The sequence below is a fragment of the Prinia subflava genome, chromosome 17, assembly GCF_021018805.1.
Source record: "Prinia subflava isolate CZ2003 ecotype Zambia chromosome 17, Cam_Psub_1.2, whole genome shotgun sequence".
In the NCBI taxonomy this organism is placed as follows: domain Eukaryota; kingdom Metazoa; phylum Chordata; class Aves; order Passeriformes; family Cisticolidae; genus Prinia; species Prinia subflava.
In genome coordinates, this window is record NC_086263.1 from 16,344,284 (window position 1) to 16,359,068 (window position 14,785).

General features: G+C 40.6%; 1 protein-coding gene across 1 annotated transcript; it reads left to right on the forward strand.

Annotated features, from left to right (window-relative positions):
- The first annotated feature begins 3,777 nt into the window (after positions 1–3,777).
- LOC134559626 (interleukin-9 receptor-like) lies at positions 3,778–14,608 on the forward strand. Its single transcript, XM_063414558.1, has 8 exons — positions 3,778–5,919; positions 6,322–6,430; positions 7,702–7,895; positions 8,570–8,715; positions 9,037–9,211; positions 9,460–9,574; positions 10,611–10,695; positions 11,185–14,608. Exons 1-8 carry the CDS (start codon positions 5,841–5,843, stop codon positions 11,698–11,700), a joined length of 1,419 nt encoding a protein of 472 aa, XP_063270628.1. The 5' UTR covers positions 3,778–5,840; the 3' UTR covers positions 11,701–14,608.
- The last annotated feature ends 177 nt before the right edge of the window (positions 14,609–14,785 follow it).

Sequence of the window (14,785 nt, forward strand, 5' to 3'; positions counted from 1 at the left end):
AATACTGCCATTGCATCATTGTTGCTGGGCATGGGAAGATCTGTTCCTTACAGACTCTAGGATCAGGACAAGGAAGCACTGCAATGCTTGTTTGCCTTTGCTTCCGGAGCTGCCCTTGGAGCACAGTGCAGCAATTGGCTGTGGAAGAAGTACAGGACAGGGCAGCTCGAGGTGCTGCAGGGGTCTGAACACAGTTGGGTACAGGTCTTGGGTGGAAGCAGTTTAGCCCTACATCAACACAGGGTTAGAAAATGGCTTTAGGTCACTTAGAAGGCTCTTTTGTTGACCTATTTATATACAAGTTGCAAGCAGATACTTTTCTATTCAGCAGATTACTTGGCCTTTTAAAAGTTAACCCTTTAGCAGAAATTCCTGTTTCTCCATGACTAATGAGAAATTACATATATAGCTACATTAATTCAATCTGATAATCGGAGCAGTTTTTCATTGGTTTTTGAGATTATCTTTAAAATCAGGCACAGTAAGCTCTGCTTTATTATGCCAGTGCTGCTACTGCCTGATCATCGAACCACACAGCTTAAACTATCAAGGGACAGAAGCAGTGTGAAAAGGGACATTTCTTTTGAGCTGGTAAGACAGTTTAACTTATTTCTGTTCTATGCATTCCAGTATGTAATGTTAGGGGACATCTACTGAGCTAAAATATGGAAATTTTTTTTTAATCTAAATGTGGAATTCTATATTGTTTCTTGAACTAGGAACCTGAAGACCAGAAGTGTCTTTGCTCTGAAGACTCTGCTCTTTGGGTAATCTTAGTGGATGAAGGGGTGTACCTATTGGTACAGACATACTATTGCCTGTCACTGTTCTACTTTGTAGGTGTTAGTCAGTGTCCTACCTTTCTTTAGTGCCTGTTGGTGCTCCCTCTGGAAGAGATGTAAGCAAAGGAAAAGATTATGGCAAAGGGAGAGCAGGTGATTTATGACTAGTTGCTAAGATGTAAGGAATGGAAACTAGGCATTCAAGGGTCCATATCTGTTGTGTCTGCTCCCACTGTGCACCACTCGTATCACAGAATCCTGGAATGGCTTCAGTTGGCAGGGATCTCTAAACCCTCTGCCATGGGCAGCAACACCTTCCACTAGACCAGGTTGCTCCAAGCCCCATCCAACCTTGACTTGGAACACCTCCAGGGATAGGGTAGGGATGTCTTTTCTGGGCAGCCTGTGCCAGTGTCTCATTGCCCTCACAGGGAAAGATTTGTGCCCAGTACCCCATGTAACCCTGGCCTCTGCTTGTTGGAAGCCATTCCCCCTTGCCCCATCACCACACGCCCATCTCCAGCTTTCTTATAGTTCTTTTATGTACTGGAAGGGGCTCTAAGTTCTCCCTTCTCTTCTCCAAGCTGAACAAGCCCAGCTCTCACATCCTGTCTCCATAGCACAGGGGCTCCAGTTCTCTGATCGTCTTTGTGGGCTCCTCCAGACTTGCTCTAGCAACTCCATGTCCTTCTTATGTTGAGGACCCCAGAACTGGACACAGTACTGCAAGTGGGGGTCTCACAAGAGCAGAATAGAGAGGTAGAATCCCCTCCCTTAACATGCTGCTCATGCTGCTTTTGATGCAGCCCAGGACACAACAGGGTTTCTGGGCTGCAAATATGCATTGCTAGACCTTGTCGAGTGTCTTGTCAACATCAGAATCTTGCCCTGGCAGTGAGAATGAGCAAAACACATTTTGAAAGAGTCCAGAGCCACTGCCAAATCAGAGCCTGAAGCTTCTGACTTCCTCTAAGATTTAGGTGAACATACAAGACCATGTGAATGAGCTACAACAAGAAAAAATTACATTGATTAAACAACATACCTTATAAAGAAGTTGATGTCAGAAGTAGAATAAAACCTAGAGCTCCTGTCATCTGCTGTGGGTTGGCATATAATATCATATGTATCAAAGGATATCCAAGTATATTGAAGAATCTTGTGCACATATCTCCATGTGAAATCCTTGTTCATGCTCTTATATGATACTCCATGTTTTATCAGGCTTTTGTAAAACTGATCTTACTTGTAGTCATCCAAAAGTGAAAGATGCAAAAATCCTATTTTGTGTCCATCCCTTTGAGCCCATTATATTTATACAATTCTCCTATCTCTGTATCTTATCAAGCATAAGCTTTTTGTCCCCACTTTTAAAGTAACTGACAGCCTCTTCTTGTCCTCTTGTTCTCTCACTTCCCCATCTAGAAGTTAACTCTATGATGTCAGCTTCCATCTCCCAGGAGATCATTAAATCTACTTCTCCTAATCATCCTCCATGCTACTGCTTACACATTGAAGGCACTGCTTACAATTCTCTTGGGCTACATCAACCTCATTCTTCAAGCCTCCCTGTAAAGTTCTGTTTGACAGTTTCTAAAACCTAGATGATATCTAGGCTACCCACATGCTGAGATGTTGTCAACTGCTTGTACTACTTCCTGTCTCAGTGGTATCTATCAAATAATTTATTTTACCTTGCAATTCTTATGAGAAAATTTTATCTTTTTATTGTGTGTTCAACTGGACCCCAAATCCTGAGGTGAATCCCAGAATATGAATTTCTGGTGATAGCTTTAGCAATAAAAGTCAATCATCTGTCTTTCTGTTAATAAGCATTTGAGAGCATTTGGAAAATCAGTGTTGTCCAAATTCTGGTTAAAATGTCTTAAAATTGCTTTTGGGAGGTGGAGGCAGGAACTACATGAGGGGAGGGGAAGGGAAAGGCACAGCTGCAAGGCCTCATTTCCTTGAATAGATAACAGGCAGAATTCTGCCCTGGAAACATACTGAAAGGGTGGAAACACCATTGCAACTAGCTTCAGACCACATTGGAAATCAAGGTCACTACCATCTCCTGGTGCTGATAGACTGCTGGCAGCATACCTGGTGTATCATTTCAGGGCATCATCTCAGACATTTTGTCCCTCTTTCCTGCAGAGTGAAGGTGGTTTTCCCTTCTTGACACTAGTTCTCATATGACTGTTCTGCCTTCACCCACAACTTTGCAGTGTTGCAGAAACTGGACATTAGAACACAAGAAAGCAGCAAGCAGTCTGATCCCCAAGGTATCCAGCTAAGAAGTTGCTTTGTCTTCTGCTACCAGCTGCTGTAACTGCACCTGCACTGCTAATACTCAGCTTCCATCTGAGCTAATAGGAAGACTACAAATCTTGCATATGTTTAGGCAAGAGAGTTCAGCAATAAAGTTAGTTCCTCTTTGTAAAAATTCTTCACTTTGTTTCTGTCTAATTGTATCTACCTTTAGTGTCCAAATACTGGACTCTTTCCATCTTTCTCTCATAGATTTAAAAAAAGGAAAAGAGTAAAAGAAAATAACTGAAATAATCTTCTCGTGTAAGATACTTATGGCTGGTGATACGACTATTTAGCCTTTCCTTTGGCTAAGTTAAAGAGATTCACTTGGTCTGTAATTGTTCATTTCTGGGTAAAGTTATCCAGGACTAAATCATTCACATAGCCCTTCTCAGAAGCATCTTCATATTGACAGCAATTTTTTGTTTAGTGTTGATTCCAACAGAAGAAAATAATTAATGGTGTTATAAATGCTACATGTAGCTGCAATAACTTTTCTTTTAATAGATATATAGCCAAAGTCTGTATGTTCGCTCCTCTAATTGCACTAATGTACTGCAGCATCTCATTCAGCTGGTTATATGCTACTTCCTGAAATTATTTTCTGATAAGTCAGAATTCAGTGTTCTGTGACCTACTTATGACTAACATTTACGACTTCTAACACAAAAATTTGCATTTAAACATGCTGTATTTGTCTCCAGGTGAGCTAGAGAGCCAGAAATGTCTAACACATTTCAAACACTGCAGAACTGAGCAAAGAACTAACTTCTTGTGTGGGAGTCGGGGGAGTTTATCAAATTAGTAGCAATTACCTGGAAGCATTCTGTCCTGGTTTACTTATCTTGACCTAAGTTTGTTTATTTGTCTGTGTGCCTGAACAAGTTCTTGTAAGCACATGTATAATTCTACTTAATGCAGCTCCCTCTATTTCGTATTTAGTCAGTATTACTGTATTTATCACAGGGACCATAAGCAAACCTGATTAGAATGATAAGCAGGAGAGACTTCATACCTCCCAGCCTCCCTCAGCTAAAACCAGCTAATGGTGACGCTTCCTCTCGACAACCCCCACCCTGAAGAAAGTGTGCAGCAAAACAGGATATTTACGAAAAGCACATAATTTAAGAGGTGGTGAAGTAAAAGCCAGAAATACTCCTTTTCTCTTGATCAGTTTCTGAGACATCATAATTATTTTACAATTTAATTCAGACAAGGGACACTATAGGTAGGTATAATCATATGCAAGTAGTTATGCATGGATGCTGTTGTCTAGGTTTGTGTAATTCATGACTGGAAGGATATTCTTGGTCATGGATCAGATTGTTTAATCTCTTCAGTAAAACAATCCTAACAATTACTATATTACAGTCCTTGCTAAGCACAGGCTTTTTCTTGCTCACTTCTATTAAAGACTGCTTCAGACCCTTTGTTGGTTAGAAATCACAATCTTATTCTATAGTCAGGCTATATATACTTGGTCCTGTGATAATACTGTACTTATTGTTTCTCATATCCCGACACTCCTTCCCTTTTCTCCAGCTTCTTCTGAAAGAGAGATCATAATCTCTGGCAAGTTTTGTTTGGTATTTTTTTCTTTTTTCTTTTTTCTTTTTTTTTCTAATAATAACTAACCCAAGGTCTTTTGAGATGGAACACTCCACTCTCTTGTTACCCCAGCTGTAAGCTCAGTTCAGTGTTAGTGCTAGTCAAGTAGTGCAAACATTGTTCCTTCAATTTAAAAAAAAAAATTCAAGAAACTGTTTCTGTTTATATTGATAAGTGTCTCTGTCTACAAACTCCAAGTTTTTCTGGGTTTCAGGCTCTTTGGAGCAGCACTCTCCTTGCAGCAGTGCTGGGCTCATTTGCTGTGCTCAGGTAACAGCAAATAAGGAAAACTGGAAACATCTTTTTAAAACACTACATATTGCTGAATAGATCAGGTCCATATTCTTCATACTAAATGTTGCCAAAAAATCATCAAATCAGAAACTTTTAGTGCAAAAGTATACTTCTAAATTAAAACTTAATCAGGAAACAATTCAGAGAATGGAATTTTTGGTTAAAAAGAGTGAGCCTAGTATAACCATAGAGAGGTAGTGTCCCATATTGCAGAAGATACACTTCAAACATCCTTACATGACCCTTCAGGGAACTGGGGTAATGACTAGGCCCCAAGTATTCTGTATCTCCCAATGAGTGCTGTGAACAGGATCATATCAGTTGTTCTCTTTTCTGAATTTGCAGAAATAACATGCTCCAGGAGGCCCCTGAGCTGCAAACGTCTGGAGGCTAAGAGTGCTCAGAGATGAACATGTATGCTCTACTGCTACGATTCTCTCTTAGCATCTGGTTTTGACTATAGTCATAAACAGAATTTGGGGAAACATGAACATTGATTCTAACCCACTGTAGCTCTGTGCTGCTCTTGAATGGTCATAAACCAAATGACAAAAATGCAGAAAGAAAGAAGAACAGCCACATCTTCTTTCACCCTTGATAAAATTGCAGGAATTGTAGATTTCCTTTCAGGCAGCTGGTGTTTTAGTGCAAAGTACTGTTTACTGCCATGAAAAGAACAGTTCTTATAGAAGAAATTACACAGCTGAGTTGGTGTCCTCTCTGACAGATTCAGGAACAGCTTTTGTCAGGCTGGCAGAAGCCTGCAGCTAACGCTTCAATCCATTGGTAGAAATACCAACAAAACTGCTCTTAATGATTTTTCTGTTCTAGATACTATCTGGAATGGGAGGAGCTGTGTGGCATTTGGGCCTCCAGCTGTGCATTGCTGCTGTGCTGCTCTTTGGTGGAGGAAGAGGGAGAGGTAAGAGGAGATCTGGAATAGATCCATTGTACAAAGACAGGTACATGCCTGTGCTCATTTTTCATTTACAGATCCTTCAGTATGCAACACAGGATCTCACAGCCCTTTCCCAGATCCCAGGAACCAGTACAGCTGGCTGACAGTGCCAGGCCTAGGGGACTGAGCACATACTGGACAAGCTGGGCACTAGAACAAGTGTAGTCACTGCCCAAAGTCTGTGCTCTAAGATCTTACACCCACCTCATGCAATGAAGTGTGTTACAACAGAATAAGAACATGACGAGGAAGATCAAATGCAGTGTCAGCAAAGGAAGTACTAGCAAGTAATGCATTTATTTGGTGTACTGAGTAAGGCATCATCCAGTGATATATGAATCCAGTTCTGGTCTCCTTCCTCTGCAGAGCTCTCTGGCAGCCTGAATTGCCTGAATAACTACGTGACTACTGTGAGCTGCATGTGGGTAACGGAGAAGCCTGTGGGTGATGGACCCTTCCACCTGCATTTCACCAAGTAAGAGCTGCGCACCAAGAGCTGTTTGTGGCAGCCCCAGCCCTGGCATGGACAGGACAGCACTGAGAAATCAGAGATGGAGCCCAGCTGTGGGCTTTGCTCCCTCCACAGCAGGAGACCTGTGGCACAGCTAGTTCTGCCATCTCATGACCTCAGACCTCAGAAGCTGCCTCAGAAGCTACTCTCTATTGTGGTCTCACAGCCTCAGGGCTGCAGTAAAGATCAAGTGCACATGGCTGAATGATCTCTGTCAGCTATGGGCTCTCCATCTGTTCACTGAACCCTTCTGGCAGGAATCTCAGCACAGAGAACCTTCCCCTTCCAGCCTCCAGTCCCCATGACCTGGGAACTTCCAGAGCCCATCCTGCATAAAGCTGCCTAATCAGCTTCTAATAATGTCTTTCCTTTTTGCCTAGAAATTAAACACCTAATGTATATTAGTAATTAATAAACACCTAATAATATATATTAGTAAATATATAAATACAGGTCCAGTTAAAAGCTTTAATAAGAGATTTAGAATATTATCTGAATAGTTTTTCCACTAATAGAAGAAATTAGGTGAATAGTTTACTAATAGAATAACTTGAGATGAATGTGTTTAGGTTATGTAGAAACATTGTCTTGACCATCAGTAACTACTACGTAAAGGTAAGCCACTCTGACATTAGATGCCTCATATTCTGCTATGGTTAAGTAAAAAATACCCTAACTCTTATTAATACTGGGTTTTAAATCTATGGAAAGACGGGCAAGCTGATAACCTGTGATATCCTAGTTCCTGTAGGATCACAAGCAATGTAAAAAAAATTGCTAATAAATAGCTAAACCACAAAAATACAAACCAATTTCCAACACATTTTGCTGGTAGTATTGGCTTGTTTGTAGTGAAAGAGGACTTAATGTGCAGCTTATTGTTACCTCTGTGCTATCCACTTGTCCATTCACTCCTTTCCCCTAGCCACCTGCTTTCCTGCAGTGACAGCAGCTCTCTCACTTTCTGAGGGAGCAGGGAACAGCTACTGGACACTACATGCAATTCCTGTGAGATCTGGTACTCTCAGCAGTAAGGTTATGAAGGTGCCTTCTGCCTCCCTATCCAGCCCTGCCATCCATCCAGCTTTTGGATTGTTTGTTTGCTTGCTGTCTGCACTAAAGAGGTTCATGGTCTTTGAGAGTGTGGTGCTGTGCTAAGCTGCCACACATCCATAAACTGAAAAGCATTTCACTGTATGACTTAAATGAAACTTTCAGCCTTTTTATTCTTCTAGCCTCTGGTCAAAGGGCCACAACGCCAGCTGCAAACTGACTGCCACAGAGAGCATGCAGAATCAGTACCACTGCACAATTCATTTAGCCACCCAGATCTTGGAAACAGATGGTTATAGAGTCTCTCTCCAAGGAAACTTCTTTGGACGTAATGACACATACATGACCTTTCCAGAGTACAATCCCCGCAAGCACAGTAAGTATGAATCAGCACAGCTGTGAGCTGAGGCTCTGCCCAGCAGCTTCAGGATAGGTCTGATATGCTGCCTAACAAAGGATGTCTCAAAGATAACAAGGGAAAACATTCAAGTCTGCCCATCCCTAGAGCCTGCACTGTGTGAACTGCACCAGTAAGGATGCAGTCGCTGTCTCTCCATCCTGACTTTTCCTGCTCTTCAGAGGGGCTGGCTCTGGAGCACCATTCAACAATACTTCTCATCTGCATCATGTTTTCTTGTGCCCCGGGTAATTTGAAATTGGATTGCTTCAATTATTTGTTTGTTTTGTTGTTTTATTTTTCTCTAAGGAATTATGTAATGAGGAGTCATGGATTTAACTGAATGTCCCATGGCCTAGTACTAGAGAGAAATGCTCAAAACCTGTCTGTATTAGTGGTATGTTGTAAGAATGTGATATCCAGAGTGGTTCTTTCCTTGCAAGATTAACCATAGGGACTACTGGAGTTATTATTAATTTACGTCAGACTTGTAGCTGTTCCAATGCTGTAAGCTAACCTGGTCTACTGCTAGTGCTAGTATCCCTCTTTAGATCCAGCTTTCTTTTCCATTACTTCAGTCACTCTAATAGCATGCATTTTCTTTTGTGGTGTCCCAAACACTAGGAAAAACACCCTGCCTCCTCTATTTGCAGTAAAACTTGATCCACCTATGAACATCCAGAGCAATGCCACTGCCAGCAAGTGCCAGATATGGTGGAGTGTGTGGAATGTGCCTTGGTACCTCACTGAAATTCTCCAATATCAGTTGCAGTATAAGGAGTACAGCATGTCCTGGGAGGTAACTGGATGAAGCATACAGTGATCCTGCCTTGTTTTTTGGTTACAATGGCCTTGCCACTCAGCTCAGGGCTCTCCACCAGCTGACTTAAACTGGCCTTTCTGGTTTCCTATATTAAGGCTGAGAGATTTTACATCAATACTGAAGTTCAATTACTCTTCTTTTCATGAACCCTGCATCCATCATCATTCAGGCCCTCTTCTTGCATCTAAGAAAAGAAAATCTGGAAAAGAAAAGGGAAAAAACAACAAAAAAAGAGTATTTAAAAGACCATCCTTTTGCCCAGTCTTATTAACAGCAATGCTTTGTAATACTTTGCAGGTTGCATTGAACAAGACACTACCCAGTTCACTGCCACAGGTAGAAATTGAAGCCACAGAGTTCCGTAGTGGCATTGCTTACGCTGCAAGAGTTCGCTGCAAAGTTTCTGAAAGTGAGAATTCATACCACAGTCAGTGGAGTGAGTGGAGCCAGACAACAGTGTTTCAAAGAGCAGGTACAAAGAATGTTGTTTTCATCTTACTTCATTTCTTTTCATGTCCATGTTCCAAAAAAAAAAAAAAGAATACACTTGGTGAAATGAAGCTTTTCAAATCAGAACTAGCTTTCTTAAAGTATTCATAGCCAAGTCACTTTCCTTAAGGCCTTTAGCTGCCTGTTTCATTTGCAGTGCTTGGTTATTTGGGGTTCTATTTTGACCTCCAGACTTTTTGTTAAAAAGTTTTGTGTTGATTCTTTTCCTAGATGTCCCAAAAGTCTCTGAAAAGATTCTAAATACCAGAACTATGCAGTACTTATTCATTCCTCTTATTTTTGGTGCTCTACTCTATTTATTCTGGAGCTGCAAGCTTTCCTCAAGGTATGTGATTTTCATTAAGTTCCCCTTGATCTTTATGGCCTGAAAAAAGGTAAATCAAGAGTCATTATATCCCTTTTCCTTCCTGTTTCTGCTGCACAGACTCGGTCATTTCCAAAAGGTCTTTTGACAATCTTGGAATGTTCCTCAACCTTGATAGTTAAAGATTCACTACACAGTCCTTAAGGAGACCAAAGTACCTTTGGGACTCCCAAATTCAGCTAAAGCCCAAGGATGATGGTATCTTGGAGTTAAAGAAATTTAAGGCCATAGAAATATTTGAAGTTTCATGTAGATAAAATAAAAGTGCAAGTACACAGCAACCCATAAAGGTGGTTAAACTGACGTCAATACTAAGCAACATGTGATATTCTTGGCAGAAGTCAGTAGGTACAATACCAATATAGGCAAACTAAACTGACTCCGATTTATTGGAGACCAAGTTGTACAGAGAAAAAAGTGTTTTTAGAACCTCAGTTCAACCAGCCTCTGCAGTTTTTTATGCTGACAGAGCATTGGTAAATCTCCTATCTCTCACTTTTTTTGCCTTGACATACATTGCTATGCTTCCTGTACAAATCATTCTTAGAGAAACAGAATAAATGATGTCCACATGATAAAATATTTTTATAGGATAGACTCCAATAAAGGGGCAAGGATGTCTGGGAGAATTTCTGGGTTTAAATGTAATGAAACTAGAACTCTTTTAAACACTTTCAGAAACAGTGGTTTAGATCAAGTAAGCTGATAAACAAATGCTTAAATAGTTTGGTGCATATAATGAGTAATAGACCAGTATATTAAGTATATTATTTGGGACATATTCCTAAGAAACTTATGAGACTGTGCTTCAGGTTAGAAACATTAAATGCATGCACAGGTGGCAGAAAAATAATTGCATGAGAAGTCAGAAATTATGATGAGTGGGCTTCTTGTGCAATCTTACTAACATAAGCATGGGAGGTTATCTAACCAGTATCATGCAGACAGAACACAGAGAAACTATCCATTTTTTTTAAGTGTTGTTTTCTCACTTTAGGGCAAAAAGGCTCGCCTGCTTTAACATTCCCACGCCAGCTGCTTTCTTTCAGCCACTCTATAGTTTGCACAATGGGAATTTTAAGGTAAGAAATAAATTTCATTTCTTTCTTATGACCCTCCATTCATGACAGGAGGATTTTTTTTTTTCTGGGATTAATAATTCTAGCTTCTGAGCAGAGTTACTGACACATGGTTCTGATCTTCCTGAAAGTTTATAGTTTCTCATTTTCCTGCTTCCACGTACTAGCTAACCACCAGAGCTTCTGTCCAGCCTCTTGCTCCTTAGAAGTGGAACTCCTCTAGTGGCTCCCAGCTCAGACTGAAAGAAAAAGGTGCACCTTTTCAAAACCAAAGCAATACCAGCAGCTTGCATTACATTCTGGTGGTGTGATCTTATAAAAATTCTTGTAAAATTTTGTGAAATTAGCTGCTAAGTTCTTTACCCTATTATTCTAACTTTGGATGTTGGATTTGCAGTAAACATCTGGGTTATTGTGCCAAAGCCATAAAGAAAGAAAATTTATTTTGTAATAAATCGCAAAGCGACCCCAACTTATTGATTCTTTCATTAGGACTGGGTTGGACCGAATGAGGCTGGTAGCCAACTTGAAAGAGAAGAGGCCAGCAACTCAAGCAAAGTGAACGCAGATCAAGTTTCTGATCTAAAAACCCAAGAACTGACTTCCCAAATCTCATTGAAACCTACAGGAAGCACAGATGTGGTTACTGCAGAAGAAAACTTTGCACTTGGCTCAGGTCTAAGCCAGCAGTATGTCCCCAGCAGGTACATAGGAGCAGAAGAGATAGAGTTGTGGCCGGGACTATTGTTTGCACCAAACCATGCTGATGATACCATTGGCCTGAAAATCTCTGAAATAATTAAAGACAACCTTGAGAGCCCTAGTGTTGGGAGGAATTATCCCTCTCAATCACAGCATGGAAAGGGTGACTTTCTTATGTTTCAAGAATCTTTGGGGATAGCAGATGTGTCCTTCAGTGGTAGTGACTATTGTACTTTGTGTGACAATGATACCACAGGAGGTTTGATTTCTGCTGAACTACTGAAGATTTCTAATGGCAATAGTTAATGTTAAACATCAGAAAGACCAGCGACCTTCCCTGAGGAATACCGCCACAAAGTTTCCTGTGCTCTCCTATCACCTCCCAACACCGTCCTCCTAAGCGGCATAAACTGTGCAGTTTCAAACGTATAATTTTAAAATACATCCTCAACTTCTGTACTTCAGAAGATTGTGACTAAGTCCCCTGTCTAGCAAATACTACCCCTACAGGCATGGCAAACTCTGACTCTGGCAACATCTGAGGTCCCATAGACTCAGACATGACTATGCCCTTCCCTGTATTAACCTCCTGGCTGCAAGATCTAGTAACCCTCTTGTCTAAGGAGGCAGCAGCAGACCTGCTTTTTTCCTCAGGAAGAACTATTAGAATTGTGTGCCTCTTGGAAGCAGCAATATTTGCAATGTGACGAACCATGATTTAAACTCCACCATTTTGTAAAATCTATGCATGATTTTTCATAAAATAATGAGAAACTATTTTTGCTTAAGAAAATAATTCTGCTTCTTAGCATGATATTGATGAATTATAGGAGTTCCTGATTTGATAAGAATTTGTAATTGCTCTGTTTAAAGATAATCAGACAGTAGGCCTTGTTCTTTATTATCTTGAATGGCTTTCACTTTTTATTTTGCAATAACTAAGCCTCATGTACTGCTTTAAAAATTATTTCAAGGTTAAGTGGCTGGGTTGATTTAATGGAAAAAGGTGAAAAATAAGAATAGCACAAATGACCTTTACTTAATCTTAATGGCATTAGAAGAGCGTGATGTTGCTGTCATTAACAGTTGCTGTCATTTCCCCAGGGTGAGAAAATCAGTAAAACAATGCCACATACCTGGAGGATTTTGGTGATCCCAAACTTTTAGACCCCATTGCATAGTTTGATGTAGAGTCTTAAATTTCTAATCTTCAGAATCTGAGGGATGCTTTCTGAAATTTTCAGATCAATTGTATGTTAAATTCACCAGGTCTTGACAGCCCTTTCTTATGAACATGGCTGCACTGAAATGTAACATTTTTTTAAAAATCTTGTTTTGTTAATAAGGTATTCTGTACCAGTTGTATTAGCAAAATGAGAGTGGGAACAATTATATTCAGATATGAGTACAGAGAAGCAAGTCAGGCTCCTGTGGAAGGGAGAGTGCAAAACTTCATTAATAGGGAAGCAAAAGAAAACTGAGAGATTGAGTGTAGTCAGAAATTACTTGAGAAAAATGAAAAATCAAAGACGCTGCTGCTCGTGTCCATTAGGGCAAGATAGAAAGACTATAAGAACTGAGTCTGCAGATGATGACAGGCTGACAGTTAAAAGGCTGAAATGATACTCCAGCATTAGCAGTTCTCCAGGTGAAACTCTTAAAAACTTTTAGCTGCTTCTGCATTTATGGAATTACTTGAAAATATTAGTTGTTATAGGTAAAACCAAAAAGCCTCCTCTTTACAATTAGGTCTTTGGAAAAACAAAGCCTCATTATTCCCCCTGTCCTTTTGCTTTGTTTTTTATTTTAAGGGTTTTTTTGTTTATTTTTTGGTGTCATATTTGAGACCGGTATCAGATTCAAGCTATGGTTTTTCACAGCTTCCTCCAGAATCTCTGAACTATTCTAAGGCTGACTTTTGCCTCTAAGAGTGATACACATCCTTCAAGTGGGAGATAGAGAACTACAGTCTAATAAGGAGATATAATATTGGCTCTGGTCAAACCTCTGAAGCCTTTCATATCCTGGGACTACTGAGTGCATGCTATATGTATCACCTGCAACCAGAACAAAGTAGACACCATTTCCCCCTTTTTCTTCTGTTGAGTTTTGCCAAAAGAAACTATTTTGGAAGATATTTAAGTAGTGCTTGTAAGCCACTAAAGAGCTAAAAATGTTCTGTGACAAAGATCTTGGTTTAATTGTAGGTGTGTGTTTTGGTGGTGTTTGGGGTTGTTGGTTTGGTTTCGTTTGTTTGTGTCACCTGGGACTTCTACTCACACGAACTGCCCAGGGCATGGGAGCTCTATTTAGCCTCCTCGTAGGTCTGAGGGACACACCTTATCTTCAGTTCTGTTTTTGTGTTGCTTCCTGTATGGCTTCTGGGCCCGGGCATCGGGTAGGTTATATTTGAATAGCCCCCTTGGGTGGATGTGGTAGTGTCTCCTCCTCATCGGGGCAGTGTCCGTCTCCTCTGGGGCAGTGTCCCCGCTGCCCGGGGCAGTGTCCGTCTCCTCTGGGGCAGTGTCCCCGCTGCCCGGGGCAGTGTCCGTCTCCTCTGGGGCAGTGTCCCCGCTGCCCGGGGCAGTGTCCGTCTCCTCTGGGGCAGTGTCCCCGCTGCCCGGCCCAGCACGATGCCCTTCGGCGCGTGGCCGCCGCCTGCTGGCGGATCCCGGACGCCGCGGGCGATTTCTCCCACGTCCCCCACCACAGGCAGCATTTGCTTCCCCTGATTCTGTCCAGCTGCTTCACATCTTCCTGAAGGCATCATGCCTAGACTTGGATATACTATTCAACTGCATCCTCATTATTCTTCATTGTTCCATGAAGAATAAGTACTAGGTGCCGTTCTTCAATTCAGTATGTCATTATGTGCTAAAATAGTACTTATTTGCAGTAACATCTATTAATTAATTATGTAAATTCTGCTACCCTGTAGCTCTCACATCCTATCTCAATACATTGCTAGTAACCTACTTTTTCGAAGCTTATATTAATACATTCGTTTTATATTAATATACTCGTTTTCTTTTTCGAAGTGCAATCCTTCACACTTTATGTAATTTTATATTATTTAGAGTGTATTTCAAATATGTCAAAATATTTTTTCTCCTCATGTTTGTCTCCCCAAGGGACTAAAATCTTTACCAGAATAATATCACAAATCTTGTAAACATACTTTCTCTTTCATTACCAAAACTGATGAAAATATTGAATCAGACCAAGTTTGAGCTTGGAATGCCCCTTGAAATGCCATTCCACTTTAACAAGGAATTGCTAATGATTAGTCTCAAACATGTTATCAAAAAAATTAATAATTCATTAATTTAAACTAGGTGTTAGCATTTAGGTCAATTAGCTTCCTTAGTATTCCATTAAAATTGAACTGTGT